This window comes from Jaculus jaculus, chromosome 17, assembly GCF_020740685.1.
Source record: "Jaculus jaculus isolate mJacJac1 chromosome 17, mJacJac1.mat.Y.cur, whole genome shotgun sequence".
NCBI lineage: Eukaryota > Metazoa > Chordata > Mammalia > Rodentia > Dipodidae > Jaculus > Jaculus jaculus.
In genome coordinates this window covers 23,123,854-23,147,462 of record NC_059118.1, presented here as the reverse complement: position 1 = coordinate 23,147,462, position 23,609 = coordinate 23,123,854, and the positions used below count along the sequence as shown (strand labels likewise).

At 43.1% G+C, this 23,609-nt stretch overlaps 1 protein-coding gene across 1 annotated transcript in view; it reads left to right on the top strand.

Moving 5' to 3' along the window:
- Window positions 1-23,357, top strand: part of Acad11 (acyl-CoA dehydrogenase family member 11) — a 76,617-nt gene extending 53,260 nt beyond the window's left edge. The window contains exons 14-20 of the mRNA XM_004664330.2: window positions 10,102-10,168; window positions 11,121-11,206; window positions 14,398-14,469; window positions 15,639-15,793; window positions 19,527-19,643; window positions 20,465-20,574; window positions 22,152-23,357. Of these exons, the coding sequence (XP_004664387.2) occupies window positions 10,102-10,168; window positions 11,121-11,206; window positions 14,398-14,469; window positions 15,639-15,793; window positions 19,527-19,643; window positions 20,465-20,574; window positions 22,152-22,266 (722 nt within the window). The 3' untranslated portion in view covers window positions 22,267-23,357. The remainder of the gene's footprint in view (window positions 1-10,101; window positions 10,169-11,120; window positions 11,207-14,397; window positions 14,470-15,638; window positions 15,794-19,526; window positions 19,644-20,464; window positions 20,575-22,151) is intronic.
- The last annotated feature ends 252 nt before the right edge of the window (window positions 23,358-23,609 follow it).

Here is a 23,609-nt window from a genome sequence, read left to right as displayed (position 1 = left end):
ACGTATGAATCATGGTGAAGTAGGTCACTAGCTCTGTGTTGTGTTTTTCTCTCTCCAAACAGAAGTAAGGGAGATGGTGATCACTGGGGGTCATGACAATGCTCGGTTCCCCAGGTCCCACGTTAGCCAGATGCACAAGGGGGGCGCACGCATCTGGAGTTCGTTTGCAGAGGCTGGAAGCCCTGGCGCACCTATTCTCTCCCTCTCCCTCTATCTGTCTTTCTCTCTGTGTCTGTCGCTCTCAAATAAATAAAAAATAAAAAATTTAAAAAAAAAGAAAGAAAGTGGCATGATAGTCTATGCCTACAAGCCCTTGGGAGGCTGAGATAGAATTGCAAGTTCAGTAACAGTCTGGGTCACACAGTGAAAACATCTGAAAAGAAAACAGAAAATGAACAAATGAATGAATGGATATATGAATAAGTCATTACTGTACTTTCAGAGGATTGAGGGAAGTTCCATTCACCTTGGACAACACTGAACATTCAACATTCAAAGTACTTGATATTTCTTTAAGTGCTCTCTCTCTCTCTGTGTGTGTCTCTCTACCTTTCTTTTTTCTCTTATCCCTAAAGTCAGAACCCTTGCAATTCTCATTTTCTGCAAATGTATTGTGAAAATGATAACCTGTCGACTTGGAGTGCCCCATCCTTTTCTGAGCTCTTCTCTTGTAGTGTTATTTTGCTCAGTGACAGATGTTGGACTAAACCATAAGCTACATTATCGCCAAGAGTGTATCACTGATGTTGAGATACACAAAATTAGAAATTGCATTCATATTGTGTGTGTGTTTTAATGTCACATTTTTGCTTAAAGAAAATGCACATTGTTCCAAACTATTCATGTATGGTATTTTATTTGCTAAAATAAAATAGCATGGATTATCATAATTTGATTTACCATTCTTTTAGGACTTTTAGATTGTTTCCTAGTGTTTTGTTATAAGTAATATTATAGAGTATTTTTACAGATAGTGTGAGAAAGTTAATCTAATCTTAGGTTTTTGAAGAATATGACTAAGTATATAATACCGTCCTTTTTATCTGACAGCAAAGATAATTGTATTATTTGCATGGAATAATAATCCTAGAGTTCTTTTGTGTTAGTGGAGCTTCCCTATTCTTTTTAGAAGACATAGACTTTGTGAGCATAGTACAGAGTATTTCAGCAGTCTTCTGTTGGCTTGATGTCTAATTTCTTGCACACAACCAATGCCAGTACAATGAATAACTCTTTGTGCCTGTCATTTCCTATAGGAGCAGCCATGTTTCTAGAACAAATGATCGATGGGCCAGGCACTGAAGGAGTGTGATGATGATGAAAAATGCCATATCATACACTATTGGAGTGCTTTTACTTTGCTATTCCATTAGCAATATATGAAACTTTTTCCTCAAAACTTCACCAATAGTAACCTATTTGGTACACTTGACTGTGCTCCTTACAAATTACATGTAGAATACTGGACAATAAGCTCCTGTTAAGTATGATTTCTGCTACTTAATAGGTTAAAGGGCATCTTATAAGTGCTTTATTCTGCATTTATTTATTTATTTTTGTTTTGTTTTGAGGTAGGGTCTCACTCTGATCCGTGCTGACCTGGAATTCACCATGGAGTCTAAGGGTGACCTTGAACTCACAGCGATCCTCCTACCTCTGCCTCCCAAATGCTGGGATTAAAGGCGTGCGCCACCATGCCCGGCTTCTGCATTTATTTTAATGAGTGGTAAATACCTCAAAAAAAATCTCTTTAATTTTCAGTCTGTCTTTTGCAAATTTCTTTGCTCATCTTCACACTGATTTCACATTTTTATATTCTAAAGATGCATTATAAGTCTTTGGACTTCAATAATGAAATCTTTTCCCAATTTTTATATTGACAAATAGTTTTTAAAATATTTTTAATTATTTATTTGAGACACAAAGAAAGAGAAGAAGCAGATAGAGGAAGAATGGGCACATCAGGACCTTTAGCCACTGCAAACGAATTCTAGATGCATGTGCTACCATGCACACCTGGCTTACGTGGCTATTTGGGAACAGAACCTGCATTCTTGGGTTTCACAGGCAAGCGTCTTAACTGCTAAGCCATCTCTCCAGCCTGACAAATAGTTTTATCTTGACAAATCAATTGAGCTTTTACTTTCATTTATAATTTGGGTAGATTTTCTATGTTTTTGATTTTCTGGGTTTTATTTTGTTTTGGGGGGGTGGGTTGTTGTTGTTTTATTTTGTTTTTTTGTGGTAGGGTCTCACTCTAGCCCAGGCTGAACTGGAATTCACTGTGTAGTCTCAGGGTGGCCTCGAACTCACGGTGATACTCCTACCTCTACCTCCTGAGTGCTGGGATTAAAGGCTTGTGCCACCATTACCAGCTTATTATTTTGTTTTCGTTTTTGAAATGAGGTCTCTTGTAGCCCAAGATGGCCTTGAACTACTGGCCTTGTGCTTCTGCCTCCTGAACATTGGGCTACAAATATATATGAGCATGCTTAGCTCACTCACTGCTGTTGAAGTGTAAAATCGCAGTCTATTGCTTTTCGACCTTTTGGCTAAAATCATGTGTTAAATTGCAATCTAGAGATTTATAAAGATTTTTCATATAGTCATTTATGGATTGGTCACTTAAGTGTTTAAAAATGTTCAACTCTATTTGAAATTTATTTCAACCCAACCATATTTGGTTTTCTTGTATTTGTTTGTTTTTTGTTTTTTTCGGGGTAGGGTCTCACTCTCGCCCAGGCTGACCTGGAATTCACTATGTAGTCTCAGGGTGGCCTTGAACTTATGGCGATCCTCTCACCTCTGCCTCATGTGCCACCACGCCTGGCCCTCAATCCAACCATATTTGTAATGAAGAAGCATGTTGCACTGACAATTTAAATATAACCCTTCCTAAGGTTGATTCGATGTATGTCGAAGGCTGTTATAATATAATAATATACATAAAGGTGGGTATGGTGCTGATTGAATTTAATCCCAGCACTCTGGAGTCTGAGGTAGGAGGTTCACCATGAGTTCAAAGCCAGTCTAGGCTAGAGTGAGACTCTACCTTGAAGAAGGAGAAAAAAAAAAAAAAAAAAGAAAGAAAAATATAGGAATGTTGTGAAGGTAGCTCAGTCAGTAAAGTGCTTGCCACCTAGACATGAGGACCTCAGTCTGGATCCGCAGCATCTGGGTAAAAGCCCAGCACAGCAGTGTGTGCTGCGATCCCAGCACTGGGGAAGCTGAGGCAAGGCTGTCTGGGGCTTGCCAGCTATCCAGCCTAGCCGAACTGGGGAGCTGCAGTTTCAGTGAAAGACTCTGTCAAGAAATGAAGAGGAGACCAACGAGAAAGACACCAGCACTGACCCGTAGCTTCCACACATGTACATACTCACCTGTGCACATGCACATACACAAATACAATTACACATGCACATATGGGTACCTAAACACACACACACACACACACAGAGAGAGAGAGAGAGAGAGAGAGAGAGAGAGAGAGAGAGAGGGAGGGAGGGAGGGAGGGAGAGAGAGAGGGAGGGAACAGCTCCAAGGAAACACCTTGTGTTATTTCCTCCCCCTCACCATGGAATGTTAGGATAATTTTTTTACAAGTGGAAGTTTTCTTACAGAATGATACTTAATTAAAAGTTATTTTTATTCCATTTTGAATCATTAACAGTAGAGCTAAAACAGAATGCAGTTTCAGTGCTTGTGCTGAGAAATGAACCAGCCATGAGACGGTGGATGGCTGACTGCTCTCCATGGGCTGTCACAATGCTTTAATGGTGTCAGGCACATGCACAGGGGTGACAGAGCTGTCGTCTCCACTCCGCATCTTTCCTTTTGTTGGAAAGTGATTTTGCTTGACAGCCATGTGATTTTAAGAGCCTTGGAAGTTAAAAATCATGAGTAAATGTCAGGAGAATTTTATTTGCAGCCTGGCTTCATGCTGGCAATTGGACAGTCTTGAAATACAACAGTCTGTAGTGAAAACAGAAATGTTTTATTCATGCCATCTGTTTTCATTCACAAAGGCCTGCAATGCAGAAAATATGTTGAAATGTCCTCTGGCCTATTCAATTTTCCTCTAATATTTCATTTCTGACATTTCGTATCCTGTTCATTAGCTAAACGATGTCAAAGAGCAGACATTATTTCGTACAAGGGAGTTTCGGCACTGCTCCTGCCAAGCTCTGCTTGCAGTCAAGGGGAGGTGATATACTTGTAATAGTCTGTATCTCACTTTTCCAGAACATCTAGTTAAATAAAATATTTTAAATTTCTCTGAACTATGAATTTGCCTAGACTTCCTGTACTTAATGATTTCAAAAAAGCCAAGTTAAATGTTTTATGTTTTAGAATCTGAATTGTCTTCCATGTTACATTGAGCAAGACAGACTGAACTATTTGCCTTATTTTTTGTTTCTTCAGAACTAGCACAATAGATGAAATCTGTTGAGGAGTGGCAAAAGTTTTTTTTTTTTTTTTTTAATTCATGATAGAAATAACCAGGCAAGAATGACATTAGGAAGGCCGGAAAGATGGCTTAGTGGTTAAGCACTTGCCTGTGAAGCCTAAGGACCCCAGTTCAAGGCTCGACTCCCCAGGACCCACGTTAGCCAGATGCACAAGGGGATACACACATCTGGAGTTCGTTTGCAGTGGCTGGAGGCCCTGGCATGCCCATTCTCTCTCTATCTCTATCTGCCTCTTTCCCTCTCTGTCTGTCATTCTCAAATAAATAAATAAATAATTTTTTAAAAAGAATGACATTAGGAGGTATAAGAGAAAATGCACACTCTGGATATTGGGACAAGAACACTTTGGATCTAAGTTTAAAGGAATAGTGCAGAAGATGGTACTTTTGAAGTCTATGACTTCTGGTTGTCTAGGACCAACAGAACCTTAAAAGATTTCATCATGTACAGGGTAATTGTCTTTCTGAGCCTGGGTTTCCTCAGAGTTATATTTTCATGATCAATCCTTTTTCTTGCAAATTTCATACTTACATTTTTCTTTATAGCTGAATAAAGCTTACACACACACACACACATCACATCTCCATTCTCCATTCGTAACTTGATTGGTGTCAAGGCTATTTCCTTTCCCTAGCTATTATGGTAATAAACAAATACCAAAATGTCCTTGATCGCTTAAGAATATTTATCTCATGAAATTTCACTCCAAATTGTGTCTGTGTGACCGAGTCTGATTTTCAGGAGTATGCTCCCCAAGGAGCCAGCGTGTTGTGCGGGGTAGGCAGGCACAACCTTTAGCCTTTGTAGCCTTTGGCCTCTAGGTACTGAAGGCCCATAACTGAAGCTCCAAGCACAGCTCCAAGTGGAAAACTGTCATTGAAAACTTCACAGTGAATCATTATATAAAGGTTCTTGTTCCACAATTTCTAAGAATATTGATTGTATATTATACAGCCAATAAAGAGCAAAAAAAAAAAAAAAAAAAAATTCCACCTGACTATTTCAGACAAGGCATTCTAGCTCTAAGATCCACAGTGAAAGAGATCACCATTGTAAAACAAAAAATTCTAGAAATTCTAAAATTCTTGGCTTTTTTGGTCAGCTTTCTTTCACTATGGTAAAATACCTGAATTAATTAATTTATAAAGAGGACAGGTGTATTTGCTCATGATTTTAGAGATTCAAGCCCATGATCAGGTGGACCTGTTGCTTTTTTTTTTTTCTTTGATTTTTTAAGATGGGGTTTCACTCTAGTCTAGACTGACCTAGAATTCACTATGTAGTCTCAGGCTGGCCTCCAACTCGCAGCGATCCTCCTACCTCTGCCTCCTGAGTGCTGGGATAAAAGGCGTGCGACACCACACCCAGCGACATGTTGCTTTTCAACCCCTGGCGCAGGTGTTGATGGCAACAGAGTGGAGCAGGTGGGGCGCACGCTGCTCACCTCAGGGCCAGAGGCAAAGGAGGAAGAGGACAGTGCTGGGATTCCATGGTCCCCTTTGAGGGTACATTCCCTGTGGTGGGTCAAGTATAAACTACCCTCCATAGGCTCCTGTGTTTGAACACTTACTCCCCAGTTGGTGGCGCTGTTTGGGAAAGTTATGGAACCTGTAGGAAGTGTGTCACTGGCTGGGGTCTTGACCTTGAGCGTTACAGCCCAGCCTCAAGTCCTGTTGTCTACTTCCTGACTAGTGACATGGGACATGGGCCTCCTTCTCCCACTCGCCATGCTTTCCCTACAGGGTGAAACTTCTCCTAGAAGCTGTAAGCCAGGTCAAGCCCCTTTCCTTTCACAAGCTGCTTCTGGTTCAGCATTTTGCTCCAGCAATGAGAAAGTAACTGACACGTCCCAGTTACCTTCCAACTTTCCACCAGGCCCCACGTCCTAAAGATTCCACCACCAAGGGCTGCAGAGAGAGAGCACGTTCAATTAAGTAGTTGCCGTGCAAGCAAGAGGACCTGCGTTCAATCCCTAGAATGCATAAAATACTGGCACAGTAGCATGCGCCTCTACTGCCAGCACTGGGAAGACAGAGGCAGATGGATCCTTGGGGCTTGTTGGCCATGTAGTCTAGCTTAATTGGCGAGTTCCAGGCCAGTAAGAAACCATGTCTCAAAAGAGTGGCAGTCCCTGAGAAAAAACACCCAAGGCCGTCCTCTGGTCTCTGAGGTTGTCTTCCGGTCTCCTCAGGCACATGCACACGTAAATGTACATAGACACAAAGACTCTGCCCACCAATACAGTTTCCCTGGGGAGAAATCCTTCTACACATGTGCCCTTAGGGGACAGTTAACATTCACACTCCAGTGCTGGTTGATATAAAATTAGTGGATTTCACCTGAATTTAAAACTTTTGCTGTCTCATGTCAGTACCAATACTGCAGACTGTTCAAGGCATAGCCAACTGTTCTGTTTGAACAATTTTACATTTTTCTTACTTATGAAAATGCTGCATTTTTCTCTTAATGAAAACCCTTCATTCCTTTTCAATACAATAGCTTCTTAGTTTATTTTCTTTGAAACAATTGGATTGAGTAATAAGGTTATGTTGCAAATGCCCAGAACAGTGGAGAAAAATGGTTTTCATTTTACTGCACACATAATATTTCAATAAGGCATGCTTTGGGTTAAAATGGTACAGGAAAATTCACTTAATGGATTTGGTATCTAAGTACAGTTGTAACATCTGTTGGCCAATTTTATTATTTTAATTTCCTGACTTGTTAGTTAATAGGCCTCTCCCCTTCTAGTCATAGATAAAATCATATGCACATATGCATTATTACATGTTTAGACATTTCTGTGACTATGAAGAAATTGGTGTTGTGATTCAAGTTCCAAGTCTGTTTAGGTGTGTCCTTACTCTAGCCTCAGGATGAAGAAAATCACACATTTTAAGTACACTGCCTTTGTCCCCCTCCTTCCTTTTTATAGACAAAACCTATTTTATATTTTTAATTAATTAATTTGTGAGACAGAGAGAGAAAGAGGCAGAGAGTGAGTGTGTGTGAGAGAGATAAAGAAAAAGAGAATGGGTACTCCAGGGCTTCCAGCCACTGCAAATGAACTCCAGACACGTGTGGTATCTTGTGCATCTGGCTTTACGTGGGTTCTGGGGAATCGAACCGAGGTCCTTTGGCTTTGCAGGCAAATGCCTTAACCGCTAAGCCATCTCTCCAGTCCCTCTATGTTCTTTTGTATGTGTTTCTTTTAACCTTTCTGTTTCAGCAGTTACATGTGAAGCCCGAAGAGTGTTCATGGTCTTGTTCTCGGGCTGCACCCTCTTCTGGTTCTGTGGCGACAGGACACTTGGATCTCGCATTGCGTTTTCACCAGTGCTCTTGTTTGGATTCATCTGGTGCCGTCCCCAGTTTTCTGGCTTTCGTTTGATCTCGTGCCTCCGTGGTCAGTTTTCCAGCGTGCTTGGGCATTCGACTACAGGTTCTCATTACATACAGCAGATCCTTGTTGGCCCAATCACACTGAAGAGGAAAGCATGGGTTAGTAGTTGAGCTCTCCTCGGTTACATCAAGTTCAGCCAGATCTCTTTTCCGAATATGAGAAACCTCTTGGAGGAAGTCTTGGATTCCCTGTGGGATCAGCTGATGAGATACTAGTTTTCAGGCTGTCACCTTCCAGTAGCATGATAACTTTGTGCAGTTTCTTTGTAACCCACCCTATACCTTTCTCCTTCCGTCTAAGTGTCAGATACCTACTTAGGACAGTGCCAGCTGCCGCACCTCCCTCATGTACGTCTTGGCGAGTCACTCTTCTCTTTTGTAGCTCATGCCTGGCCCGGCCCTTTGCAAGCGTCTTGCTCTCGTTTTTAGACGGGGGCCTCTCTGTCGGCTTCATTGGCCAGCTTGCCTTCCCCTATTTCCCAGGTATTTGCTGATGTCTGTCAGTGGCCACGAGCATCCCAGGGCTAGGCTCCCCCACCTCTACTTCCTCTTCTCTGTGAGTCCTTCAGTGACCACTTCGTGGCCATCTGCAAACGCCACCCTGCCACTTTGTCACTCTCCAAGTTGTGCCTCTCACAAAGCTCCCAGCTCAGTTCCCTTCTGAACTTTAGAAAATTCTGGACTACTTTCGTTACACAGTTTCCTATTTTTTAGAATCCTCTCAGCTAGATTAAAAACCCCTACCGGAGGTCCAGAGGTACGTTTCATTTCATCCTGTTTCCTTGACAGCGCCAGAGACCCAAATGTAAGGCCTTTCTGCATTTCACATGTTGTCAGTGTGGAACGCTGACTGCCTCCCGTGACTTTCGTCTTCACCTCTCTCCTCTCCTCCTTTCCCCGTGTCCTCCCCAGCCCTCCTCAGTCTGTCCTGCCAAAGCAGCTCTTTTCCTGGGTGCTGTCTTCACTTGTTTCTAGGTTCACCACTAGTGCCTGTCTCCAGGCTCTCCACTATACCATCGATGTTTCTCTCCATACCGTTGCTGTTCACTGGACTTGAATAGGATCTCTCTCTCTCTTTCTCTCCCTGTGTGTGGGGGGAGTGTTTCAAGGTAGGCTGGCAGGGTTTCCCAGCCAGCATTAATAGATTTTATTGTTATTAATATATTTTATTTTGTCAAGATGGGGTCTAGGTAAAGTCAACATTTTACTGTTGGTTGATAAGCCTTTTCAGTCTCTTGCAATGTCTAAACTCCTCCTCCAACTCTCTAGAGATTTTATGGCATTTTCAGCTATCTGACAAAATTATGTACATTGCTCAATGAATATATGTATGATCTCAAATCTCTTGAAGTCTCTTTTTATAAGAAGTTAGAAAAGAGACTCATGTAATTTAAGTGTTTGTATAGAGGTCTATAACCTAGCCTGATCCAGTGATTTGTGGCTGTGTATGAAAAGCCAGTCACATGGCTTCCCAAAGGGACCAGGTATTTAGACTTATTAGATAACATGAAACATTCTTTTTGCAATATGGCCCCAAGAGGGAATTCTTCTAGAACCCTAAAATGTGATAAAACAAGATTTTTATATCCAAATAACTTGTTGTTGAATTTCATTCAGTTTTGTTTGTTTGTTTATTTGTTTGTTTTTCTAGGTAAGGTCTCACTGTAGCCCAGGCTGACCTGGAATTCACTATGTAGTCTCAGCATGGCTTTGAACTCATGGTGATCCTCCTACCTCAGTTCCTCAGTTCTGGGATTAGTGACCTGCACCACCATACCTGGCTGAATTTTCATTCTTAATAAATGAGAACCCAAACTTGTGAACATGGGATCAGAACACCTTTATGTGGATAGATGGAATATTATATTGGATATATCAGTGTCATACATGATATTTAATTTTCTTGTAGGTATAAAATTCCACAGCTCTCCAGCACACTGATATCTGAAGTGGTGTGCATGGGAGCATCATTTTTCTGTGTCAGGGGTTCCAGCTGTATCGTGTTTTTGTGACTTTTGGTTATGTTAATGCAGCAGTTTTCATTGATGGACCCAGTCTTGTCCTTCATGACTCATTTTTCTTGGATGACATACAGAGTTGTGCAATGTGTTATTTTAATGAATTTAAGAATGTTTGCCCTTTTTTTGTCAGAAATAAATTTGGAAAGAGCAGAACCTTTGCAGCAAAATTAGATACTTGCTCTTACATTCTGTTCCTCCTGGTGTCTTAGGAGCTGGGAATCCCAAGTGCAAAATTGCAGTTGTTTTGGGAAGAATGGAAACTGCTTCTGCATCAAGGTAGTGAAGGAACGTCTGTGTAAGAATGAGTCTGTTTTCCTTTCTTTCCATTTGGTTCACTTAAAACACACTGTCTGGGCTCAGGAACCACAACACAAGCTGTACCATGAGAGTAAGCGCTGCCTATCTGCATTTAACAAGCGTTTGCCAAGAGGTCCAGCGACGTCTAGCGGCTGACCAGGGGGCTTCTGGCAGAAAGCTCCGCTGCCTCACTTGGTCTACAGCACTGGAATATCAGAGCTCTGGAGGTGGCAGAGGCAGGAGAATCACAAAGACAAGGCCAGCCTGGGCTACATACCAAGTTCCAGACTAGCCTGCACTACATTAGTAATACTCTATCCTTGTAAAAAGCCAGAAATAAAGTGATGCATTTCTCAAAGCCATTTGGATCAAGTGATTGGAAATAAAAAAATTCAGGGCCGGGGATGTGACTCAGTGGTATTGGTCAGAATGAGTGTTTGCGAGTGTGTGTGAGGTTCTGAGTTCAATTCTTGGGGACAAGAACAAGAAGAAAAGAGGAAAGGAATGAAGGGAGGGTAGGAAAGGAGAGGAGAAGGCAAGAGAAGAAAGGAGAAGGAATAGAGAAGAATTTTCAGAATTGTCTGTCATGTCGAAGTGGTTAGATATGTGGATTAAAGGCAGTAGAGTTAAAGTTTTTAATTTGGGCATCAGTTCCCACCTGCCATCGTTGAGCAGCGAGGAGCCTCTGGCAATGTCTCAAATCAAGTTTGGTTCTAGATCCAACCTGTGTCGGGTGTATGTCTTTCACAAGTTCTCATTCCGGGCTGGAGGAATGGCTTAGAGGTTAAGATGTTTGCCTGCAAAGCCAAAGGGCCCAGTCATCGTTGCTTATGGGAGCACGCCAGAACAATGGCAATCATTTTGGTGCTGCAGACATCTGTTTTGTTTTTCCTCTTAGCAGTTTCCCTAACCCTGCTTTTCTTTAATCCAGACACAAACAACACAGCATGATCCTTGTTCCAATGAACACACCCGGTGTGGAGCTAATCAGGCCGTTGTCAGTGTTTGGCTACATGGGTGAGTCCTTGGTAGGCAAGTCCGTGCATTAACAAGGAGGACCAGAGGCAGCAGCAGCCGTGGAGGGAAGACATGGCACTCTGTGAAACGTTCCCTTAGAAGTCTCTCTGGCCCTGACAAGTCTTATGTTTAATTTTTTTTATTATTTATTTTATTTATTTGAGACAAAGAGAGAAAGAGGTAGATAGAGAGAGTGAGGATGGGTATGCCAGGGCCTATAGCCACTGCAAATGAACTCCAGATGCATATGCCACCTTGTGCATCTGTCTTATATGGGTTCTGGGGAATCGAACCCGGGTCTTTTGGCTTTGCAGGCAAGCATCTTAACCACTAAGCCTTCTCTCCAGGCCCCTGACAACTCTTAACATGCCAGTGGCTGTTGGCTGGGTAGACAGGAAAAAAGGCAGGGCAACATTCTGTCTCATTGTGTTTACTGTTTGGGAAAGGGCAGAGTGTCTTCAGGGAGTTCTAACTGCCCATCGTCTCTCCATTTCTGGAAATGTTTTTCTCTTTAAATTCCAAGGGAAACTCCTTGTGAAAAAGATCATTAAAAAAATTGAGAGTGTGCTAGAGAGATGGCTTAGCGGTTAAGCGCTTGCCTTTGAAGCCTAAGGACCCCGGTTCGAGGCTCGGTTCCCCAGGTCCCACGTTAGCCAGATGCACAAGGGGGCGCACGCGTCTGGAGTTCGTTTGCAGAGGCTGGAAGCCCTGGCGTGCCCATTCTCTCTCTCCCTCTATCTGTCTTTCTCTCTATGTCTGTCGCTCTCAAATAAATAAATAAATAATTTAAAAAAAAATTGAGAGTAAATAGTTTCTTATCATTATGGAAATTAGTGCCTGAAGATTTAAACAGCCTAAGAGGGTGAATGAGATAGGAGAATAAATCAAGTTGAATTAATCCACAAGCTTCATTTTATTTATTTATTTTTAATTGTTTTGGTTTTTAGAGGTAAGGTCTCACTCTAGCTCAGGCTGGCCTGGATTTCACTGTGTAGTCTCAGGGTGGCCTCAGACTCATGGTGATCCTCCAATTCTTACCTCCTGAGTGCTGGGATGAAAGGTGTGTGCCACCATGCCCGGCCGAAACTTCTTTTTTTTTTAAAGTATTTTTATTTATTTATTTATTTGAGAGCGACAGACACAGAGAGAAAGACACATAGAGGGAGAAAGAGAGAGTGGGCGCGCCAGGGCTTCCAGCCTCTGCAAACGAACTCCAGACGCATGCACCCCCTTGTGCATCTGGCTAACGTGGGACCTGGGGAACCGAGCCTCGAACCGGGGTCCTTAGGCTTCACAGGCAAGCGCTTAACAGCTAAGCCATCTCTCCAGCCCCAAAACTTCATTTTTTTAATCTCTAAATTCAATTTGTTTAACTTACAAGAGTTGAGTAAGCAATGCACTAAGTTTTGATTTATTCAAGTGCAAAATATTTCCTTTCTTCTGCCCTTGGGTAGAATTTGTAAGAATCAAGGCTGCTTTTATTTCCTGCCACCCATCCTGGGCATGTGTCCATTGTGCCCATGCCACTGAGGTCGTCCACTCTGTGCGTAGTTATGCAGTGTGAACGCCCTTCTAGGTGGACATCACTGAATGCAGTAGATTCAGATCCCTGCTCTGCAAAGCTCACGTGCTGGTGGAAAGAAGGAAGCAATAATGACAAACCTGTGTGTATGTAAATGAATAGCATACTAGCAAGGGACAGATGCTGTGGAAAAGCTGATGAACTTTAAGTTTCGTAGGGAGTCTGCCTTTCTGTCATTGAATGTGATGGGTATATACAAATTGCAGATGTAAGACCTTCAGTTTTTTAAATATTTATTTGTAAGCAGAGAGAGAGAGAGAGAGAGAGAGTGTATGCTAGGGCCTCTCATTGCAAATGAACTTCAGATGCTCGTGCCACTTTGTGCATCTGGCTTTACGAGGATACTGGGGAATCAAACCCGGATCGTTAAGCTATGTAGGCAAGCACCTTAACCACTGAACTATCTCCCCAGTCCAAGACTTACAGTTTTATAGACTGTCTGGCATAGTGACTTTCTGTAGGATGTACCAAAGGTTAAGTATAAGGGCATCATGAGAGCAAACTGTGCCGAAGAAATTGTTGGGTTGCATAGCAACTGCTTGAAAGACACACACACACACACACACAGGATTTTAAGGGCCAGCATGGTGGCTCACACCTTTAATCCCAGCACTTGGGAGGCAGAGGTACAAAGATACCTGTGAGCTCAAGGCCATCCTAGAACTACAGAGTGAGTTCCAGGTCAGCCTTGGGAAAAAAAAAAAAAAAAGAAAGAGAGAGAGAGACTTTAAGTATAAATTAAGTACAAATATGCCCCAACACAGAACCTACCTTTGAATTTTCCCTTTAAGTATAAATTAAGCACAAATACCCTCCAACACAGAACCTACCTTTGAATTTTCAGTTTGCAAAATTTACAGCATCTCTGCAACTGCATGGATCCAAGGCCAAAAGAAACAGAACGGACAAGGTTGATTATGAAGCCCTTTGGGATAGGAAAAGGGTGTAGAGCTAGCATGAGGTTATTTCCAGGGAGGAGGGGCAGTTGAAAGACAGAAGTCAAAAGTGCAGATGTTGTCCCAGTCCTTGAGCTCCAGTGCCAGCACTTCCCAGAGGCTGAACACGTGCGAACAAGGACAGCCTGGGTGAGGCAGTGTGGAGGGACAGTGATCTCAGCTTTCGTGATTGACGCTGAGCCTGCTGGTCCCCTCAAGCAGGCCTTTGCGTCTTCAAGCGCCATTTCCACAATGATAAAGAAGAAACTCCACATTTCTCACTTTGAGATTTTTAAATGTTGAATTTTTCCCCATTTCTTTTAGAACCGTGTGTGTTGTGCACGTGTGCATGGTTAAAGAAAAAGCAATAATGAGATATCCTCCTTAGAGCTAGGGAGTCCAGTTCTCCTTTTACATAGCTTTACAAAACTTAAGAGAATAACTGAAAATCCCTGGGTCCAGTGATATCTAAGATCTCTTCAACGTTGAACAGTTGAGGTTTCTGGAGAGCTGGGCTCATGGGATCAGCACAAAATCGACCTAGGAATTTCTGTGACAGATAGGTCGGTCATTTAAACCCTGTTTTCTATAGGTCCTTACACGATAGCAGTCACTGTGTGTGATTCCTTGGGCCCAGTCATTTTTCTCTTAAATTTTGATCTTATGTGTTACAGATGAGTTGCATGGAGGACACTGGGAAGTCCATTTCAACCACGTGAGAGTTCCTGCCACCAATTTAATACTAGGTGAGACAGTTTAGAAGAATTATTATTGGTCCGGAGAGATGGCCGTCCCACTGAGAGCACTCACTGTGCGAGCCTGAGGAGAGCTGAGAGACTCTCAGGTTGCATCCCCAGAACTCCGATAAGTAGCTGGGCATGGCCACACACATTTGTAACCCCAGACTTGCGGGCAGAGACCCAGGAAGCTTACAATAACATACAGCAAGCTCCAAGATCAGTAAGACTCGTTCAAGTAAGAACTTGTGGAAAAGCAATGGGCTGAGACACCTGACGTTCCTAACCAGCCGCTACAGATGAGCAATCCTGCCCACCAGAGGCAGGCATGAAGGGTGCTGCGTGGGCACATGCAGATGCCCATGCCACATGCACACCACCATCACCACCACAGTACACACACACAATACCCGAACACTGTCCTCTGGTTTTGTGTATTTATAGCCTCAGCCTAAATCTGGAAAAGATATTTAGCCTTAATTTGGATACTTTGACCTCTTACTTTGCTTATCAAAGAAAAATGTTCATTTTCTGCATTCTCTTTTTTTTTCTATGAATGGAGGAGTACATATGCACCTATTCGTGTGTGTCTATGTGTGTGAGAGAGAGAGAGAGATCTGGAAGTTTCCACTTGATTACAAAAACCTGAGTACTTTTGTGTGATAAAATCTTAGATCCAAAGTAGAATAAATGGATTTGTACACTCTATGCCTGGAATGATTCCATCCTCCCACTTACTGGAGACCTACCAACCTTCAAAGATTATATGAAATGCCACCCTTTTCAGGAATGATTTTGTGTCTCACTCCACCCATTCAGCAAGTCCCTGCTCCCTGCCAAACCCCAGAACAACACTGGTGAACAATCTCTCCCTCCTCTGCTATTCTTTATGCTTCTCTGTAGTCCTTGTGGTTTTGAATCTCAGGTTAGGATCTGTGTCTTATCCACCTGTCCAGCTACTGTAGCACTAACACAGTGGTTGCTGCCTTACTCAAGACACAGGTCTTACATTTGGTTAAATGTGTAATGATAGGGTCTTTATAGACACTGAAGTCTATATTCCCATAGATGCATAATGAACTTGATTATAGAATTGACTTTCTCCTCCCCAGAAGATTAGTGAGGGCAGCTAATTTTAATCAAAGATTTATGTGAATGTTCTCTGTACCGTCTCACAGGTGAAGGTCGAGGATTTGAAATTTCCCAAGGCCGCCTCGGACCTGGCCGAATCCATCACTGTATGAGATCAGTGGGTTTGGCAGAACGTGCTTTGCAGATCATGTGTGAGCGGGCCGCACAGAGGGAAGCCTTTAAGAAGAAACTGTATGAACATGTAAGGTGGATTTATTGGGGCCCTCTATATCATGCGCACACACACATGCTCACAGTTGCACCCACACACAGGCATGCACACACAGGTACACCCACACACAGACATGTACACACAGGTATACCCACCCACAGACACACGCTCACAGTTACACCCACACACAGACATGCACACACGGACACCACATACAAGCATGCACACACAGGTACACCCACACACAAATATTCACGCACACATAAACACACCCCTCCCCCATGTCATGTGATTAGTAGCATTTTTGTTCTATAAGATGAAACAGCCCCTCAGATGTTTCAACACTGTGGCCCACAGTGTGAGAACTGCTCCATCTCTCTCAGGCTCTTGCTCTGTGCATATGAAGAAACTATCACAGGAAAAGGGACTTGCCTGCCTTGTCCTTTGGGTTTCTGGAAGGAATGACAGATAAATGTAGAAATAGGAAAATAGCCCCATAACTCAGAGAAAGAAAGAACATTCTAGAAGAGAAATATCAAAATGGAATGTACTGCTTCTGGTAGAAGCGAGTTTCCTGTCATTGGAGAACTGTATGTAGAAATAGAACCAACATTTGGTGGGGTGTTTATAATCTTTTGAATTTTTGTCTAAAATCCATATAGTACTATTATTTATAAGGCCCTATGGACATGGTAGTTTCCTGCGGGCAGTGCAATCAAAAACAGTAAATACATTATCAGCACAGGAAGGTAGGTATCGTTGCAGACTTTGTTAGGAAGCTTTTCACAGAATATGGGACAAACAAATCATTCTCCCATGTAAAACCCTCCTAATTTTTAAGAAATCAGTAACAATTATCATTAAATATTTACTATGTGGACTATTGATCACATTAGTAATGGGTCAAGCTTGTGATGGTAGAATTATATTTGTGGAGTATATTTTAGTACATTAATCCCCATAGACAGTACATTTATTATCATCTCAGAAAGTTTTACAGTATTTTTAGCCCAAATTCTTAAAACCTGTCTGCATTTTGTGAAATATATGCTCAATGTTATACCCATAGCAATAGCTACCAATGCTCCTGTTAATAATAGCATGCACGTGGCAGGAGCAGGAAAAAGCCAGCAGAAAGTCACTAGCAATGATAACTGAATATTTTGCGGAGAGTTTATGCTCCTTCAACATGGATGTGGCTCATTTGCAGCATTGTTTTTATGACTCCATACCTGGGAGCAGTTTGTGGGAAGCTGTCTGGGATTTGGTGGGATTTTGGTGACAAGGGTCCAGCTGCTGGTGAGCACTGTGGGGACCGATGGGTCTGGGCTAGAGCCCCGCTGCCGCCTGCTGTGGACAGTTACTTGTGACGCTCACCCTGACTCCTTCCTGGTTTCTCTTTACAAGTGTGTTGCTATGTAAGCCCTGGAGCAGGGTGAAGGGAGGGAATAGTGAAGGTAACCAGTGGGCATCTTGGTCACAGAGAAGCACTGCCCACGTGCAGTGTTGGAGTGGTGATTTAACAGTGCCCTAGACAGAAAGTCCTCTCCTGCCCTCACCATGCCGTTGCACAACAAGCCGCGCTTTTATAAGCCAGGCCCCGCTCCGCACTCACATCTGGCTCCAATGAAATGAGTTGGCAAAAGCAAAAACAGAACGTGTAAGCATGTCATAAACAACAGTCTGGGCCATTTATTCCCCCTCAGTGTTACCACTGAGTAACAGTGAGGAAAAGTGACCTTGAGGGAAAAGTGACATTTCCTTGAATTTGGAAAATCCTTCCCGCCATCTTCTAAATTATTCCAAGCTCAAGCACAAAGTTCTGTCTTAGTAAATAAACTTGGTGATTTCCTAGCACACTCAGTTTCTACCCTTTAATGCTTTTCAGCAAATCTAGAGCCTGTCCAGATCTTTCTGGGAACACATTTATTTATTCTAAAACTAAGAAGTAAATGCATTCATTGTGAGTTCGTTCATGGAGTTATAATTACCCAGCTTTGAATCCATAAAAAATATTGAGGACTGGGGAGATTGTTTTGCATTTAAAGGCATTTGCTTGCAAAGCCTGCTAGTCTATGTTCAATTCTCTATTACCCACTTAAAGTCACTTGCAAGCCAGTCTTGTTTGTAGTGGCAAATGATCCCGTCTCAAGAGAAGAGGGAGCACACGTACATTCACACACACACACACACACACACACACACAAATAAAAACTTTTGGGCTAGAAAGATGATTTAGCAGTTAAGGCACTTGCCTGAGAAACCCAGATTTAATTCCCCAGTACCATGTAAGCCAGATGCACAGGGCAGTGCATGCATTTGGAGTTCATTTGCAGTGACTGGAAGAATTGACATGCCCATTCTCTCTTCAATAAATAAATAAATAAATAAAATACTTTAAAAAACACTTTTTTTTTTTTTTTTTTTTTTTTGGTTTTTCAAGGTAGGGTCTCACTCTGGTCCAGGCTGACCTGGAATTAACTATGTAGTCTCAGGGTGGCCTCGAACTCACGCTGATCCTCCTACCTCTTCCTCCCAAGTGCTGGGATTAAAGGTGTGCGCCACCACACCTGGCTTTTAAACAACTTTAAAAAAATAATAAATATTCATTGTCTGCTGGCTGCTTACTTGAAATTAATTCAGAGCTGCTTCAGCCTCTAAGGCTGTGCCATCCAGTAGACACATGCTTCAAGTCACAAATCCCTGACTCTGCCCTGCCTGTTGAGACTACAGACACTACCTTGCTGGCTTTGCAGCAACATTTGTAGAAAGTAAAAAGAAACAGATGAAGCTAATTAAAATATTTTCACTTGGCTCAGTATATCCAAAATGTGATCAACATGAAATTAATACATAAATGATTGATGGGATAGTTTATATTCTTTTTAAATACCTATTCTTAAAATCAAGGGTATATATTTTTAAATATTTTTTGGTTTATTTTTATTCACTTATTTGAGAGTGACAGAGAAAGAGGCAGAGAGAGAGAGAGAATGGGCGCCCAGAGCCTCCAGCAACTGCAAACGAACTCCAGTTGCATGCGCCGCCTTGTGCATCTGGCTTATGTGGGTTCTGGGGAATTGAGCCTCAAACCAGGGTCCTTAGGTTACACAAGCAAGTGCTTAACCACTAAGCCATCTCCCTAGCCCCTCGGGTATATCTTGCACTTCATATTACATTTCAGTCAAGACTGGGTATATCTCAAATACTTCGAAGCCACTTGTGGCTGCAGAAAGGTCCTGGGGCAATGATGGCTGGCATATCATGTCGGTGTCAGGTTAATGTGGGTTGAATCAAGCACTGTTATCCCAGAGGCTGCAGGGCAGGGTCAGAGGATCCCTGGGGCAAGCTCTTCTATCCAAATTAGCGTGCTCTGAGTTCAGTGAGAGACCATGTATCAATAAATAAAATTAATCAACGAAATCTATTGAATAAAGCACCCAGTGCCAACCTCTGGTCTCTCCACACATGCACACACATGTGCACATGCACCCACATACATACGAATACACACATACTGTACACAATACACACATTAAATGTAAAGTAAAATACAAACAGCCAAAACGATTTTCAGAGGGAAATTTCTTCTTTCATCTTGCAAAACTAACTGTAATCCTTCAGGAATATTGCTTGGCTGGTGAAAACGCGCACAGCAAAGCCTGTGAAGTGTAGTTAGTCTAGCAAATGTTCACCAGACTGCAGCCCTGCACTAAATGTGGACATCCCACGCGAGCTTGTCTCTTCCCGGTGCTCCCCACAGGAGGTCGTGGCGCACGGGATTGCCGAAAGCCGCATCGCCATCGAGCAGATCCGCTTGCTGACCTTGAAAGCCGCCCACAGCATAGACACGCGGGGCAGCGCTGCGGCCAGGAAGGAGGTGAGATCCCTGGAGCACGAGCTACAGAGCCCTCTTCGCTCTCTCCCACCCACCGTGCGGGTTCCATAACACCCGAGGGCCCTCAGAGTCCTGGAAGTCCCCATGCAGCTGTACTTTACAAACTATAAACATGTGTGTCACTTGCTAGCTGTCCTTTCACTGGGCCCCCAAGGAGATCGTCTGGGGGACGCATAATGCCTCCGACATTGTTTAGATGTCGGAGCAGCAAGAGTGTGGGCACTCTAGGGCTTACACACACCTGGACTCCGTGGTACCCACCGTACCATTTATGGCAGCCTTGTGACCTTGCCTTTGGCCTAGGGTTCTTGTGGAGAGCAACCACAGTGGTGGGTACAGAACGCATAGGAGGATTGTGCCACAGACTAAATGTTACACAAAAGACAACTGTTGTCCCCTGCCTTCTCTGGAAGTAAGGACATAATCGTTAAGTTCTAAAAGCACACAAAATTGCTAAGAAAAACACTGATTAGTGGAGTGAACTCTGTGTGTGGTCCCAAACATGGGGAATGTGACGGACGAGCTGAGCTGCCAGAACCCTTTTGGAAACAAGGCAGGTTGTAAAGGAACGAGAGCCCAGCGTGACTGGAGGACAGTGCTTCTCCGCAGGTCTGCACGGACTGAGCTGTGGCTTGTGCACTGTGGCAGCTCTGCTGGCTGTCACCAAGGATCCTGCTTTAGTGGTGGTCTGGGTGCGGGAACATTTCCTGGTTTCTCTTCAGAGAAAATACCAGTTACAACAAATTCTGGCAGATTTTTGTCAAGTGTCCAAAGGAACATTCTTCTCTTATCTTGATACGTAGATCGCAATGATCAAAGTGGCTGCCCCGCGGGCCGTCGGCGAGGTCATTGACCGGGCCATCCAGGTGCACGGAGGGGCAGGAGTTTCCCAGGATTTCCCTCTGGCTAACATGTGAGAAGATTTAAAATTTCAAATTACCTCTATTTCATAGGCTTGGGATTAAAAGCATTCAGTAACATATATTGACTGTGTGTACTGCCTGTAGTAGAGTCCAGTCTTGTATTTACTTCCACATATGTATGCAGTGTGCCCTGGTCAAATTTGTCCACCTTTGCTAACTCCCGCCCACCCTTGACTGATGCCTTATAATCACTACTCTACTTCCACATGTGAGGAAACGTATGGTTCTAGTCTTTCTGTGGCTTACACTTCACATGCTGGTTCTGTTCTGTTTGTCTATAAACAATAGGATTTCATTCTCTTTATGACACACACTCTATTGTGTACACACACCAGATTTTCTGAACCAGTTCCTCTGCTGATGAACACCTAGGCTGGTTCCGTATCACAGCTATTGTGAATAAAATACCAAAATAAACATGCATGTGCTAGAATTATTTTAGTATAATAATTTACATTTCTTTAGATGCATATGGTTTGAGAAAACTTAAAACACTCTCCATAATGGCTATACTAATTTTCATTCCCCTCAACTGTATAAGAGTTCCTCTCTCCCTCTCTCTCTCTCTCTCTCTCTATACACACACACACACACACACATATATATCTCCACCAGAATTTGGTATTTCTTGGGTTTTAGATAATAGCCATACTAGCTAGGGTGAAAAAGTTTCTCAGTGTAGCCACGCATGGTGGCACACACCTTTAGTCCCAGCACTCGGAAGGCAGAGGTAGGAGGATTGCCGTGAGTTCAAGGACACCCTGAGAACGCAGAGTGAATTCCAGGTCAGCATGGACTACAGTGAAACCCTACCTTGAAAAACAAGACCAAAAAAAAAGCGTCTCACTGTAGTTTTTTGTTTGGTTTTGGTTTTGATTTTTCGAGGTAGGGTCTCGCTCTGGTCCAGGCTGACCTGGAATTCACCATGTAGTCTCAGGGTGGCCTCGAACTCTCAGCGACCCTCCTCCCTCTGCCTCCCGAGTGCTGGGATTAAAGGCGTGCGCCACCACACCCAGCTTCACTGTAGTTTTTGATTTGCATTACCCTGATGGGGAAGGATATTTATTGGCCTAATCGTATTTTTAGTTTTTAATATAAACTCTAGCCTAGACAAATTTCCACACACTGCTGAAAAGCATGTGTGGTCAGCATCCGATGGTAGACGGTTACTCGGGTCATTTGCTGAGACCCTCTTCCCCCTGGGCCTCCCACAGGCGGGGCGCTTGCAAGGTGCTCTTTCTCCTCTTCTACACTGTTCTCCTAGTTTTCTGAGTCACATGAGGCTCCAGTGCCTCCCTTTCTGAGATCAGTGTTCCCCACCTCCCACGCAGCCCTTTGGTCCTTTTCTGTGGAGGAGGTGACTGTTGGTCATCTCCCTTCAGCCACCTTGAATCCCCCAGGCTGGGAAGGTTAACCAGCAGCTCCAGGGCCCTTCGGCCCTTCTCATCTCTCACACTCGTGTGCTCACACTGACCGGTGGGGTTACTACACTCTTGTTTTAGGATGAGTGTGACATTAAAGTCCCGTGCTCCTCTTGGGTGACGTTGTGACCACCGTTCCTCTGCAGGTATGCCTTAATACGCACTCTGCGCTTAGCAGATGGGCCCGATGAAGTCCACCTGTCAGCCATCGCAAAGATGGAGCTTCAGGACCAAGCCAGAAGGTTGCCGGCCAAGATGTGAGGAGCACCGCCTGCCACGCGCTGTGGAGCTGGGCTGTGGCGTGCAGCCCCCAGCCACTGCCCCGCTGGCTCTCCTCCTCTCACAGTTAGTCATCACTTATGGAAAAGATTTTAGCATCTGTTTTGATCAGTGGGTTTTATAATGTTAAGGTTCGTATGCACATAAGGCAAATCAGAAATGCCACAGCTACCTGAGTGGTTTAGCACTTACCTTATACACGTAACTTGTAACAAGTTCACAAGGCAAATCAGAGACCTGTCTAAAGCAAGAGCGTAGACATATTTTCATGAATTAATCTCTGTGATTAAAAATCTCTGGGAATATTCCATATATGTGTATGCGTATGTATACATACATACATATGTAATTATTCTTATCTTTAGACCCATGTGAATGCTAGTTTTAGAAGTTAGGGTAGCACTGCGTATTGTTTGCATTGGAGAAAGACAGGTAACCGGTGGGTTTGTTTCAGAAGGCACATCATGATAAGCTTCTTTGTAATCCAGTGTGAAGCACTTCTGTCCTGTGCGGTTTACAGTTTGTGATAAAACGTAGCATACTTGAGAAGATATAACTAAGAACAGTGCTGGTTATTTATAAAGTATTGATGAAAACAAGAAAGGCCTTTAATCTTGAGGACAGTGCACTCTGAATGCCACTGCACTCATCAGTAACTCCCTGGGGCTGTCTCTGTCACCTCTGTCCCGCAGTGGACAACCATGGCCACCAGTGACTCTGGGCGCTTGAATATGGCAAGCACGACAGAGGGACTGAGTTGACAGCTTTGAACTTTTTATAATTGAAAAGCAGATTCTCAGTTCAGTCTCTGGGAAACTTTGAAGTATGTTTGGAATGACTAGGGTGTGTGCATCTACGTTGTCAGCAATAAATTTCATGAAATTTACAGAGAAAGTATTTTGAATCAAAATTTAGTAGCCAAATAAACAGAGTAAGTGCAACATACACACCAGATTTTGAAAAGTTAGCATGAAAATGCTTCAGTGCCTTGTTAATAATACTGTTTTACACTGATTATGCTTTGAAATTATATTCTGAAATAACTGATTTAAATAAAATATATTCACATCTCACCTGTTTCTTGTCATTGAGAATTTTGTATGTAGATGTACTATAATTTGATCATAATCCCCTTTTCTCCCCTCTTATGTCTCCCTCTCTCATCCTCAGCCCAGTGAATACCCACAGGAGTAGATTTGCTAGAAAGAATAGCTATCACTCTGTGTAATTACCGAGGTCATAACTATGAGTATTATGTGCTTCTTATAGCCCTTTGCTTTTTTCCCATAGGTCAGGCCAGATCCCCATGGGCCCCTACTCTGAGC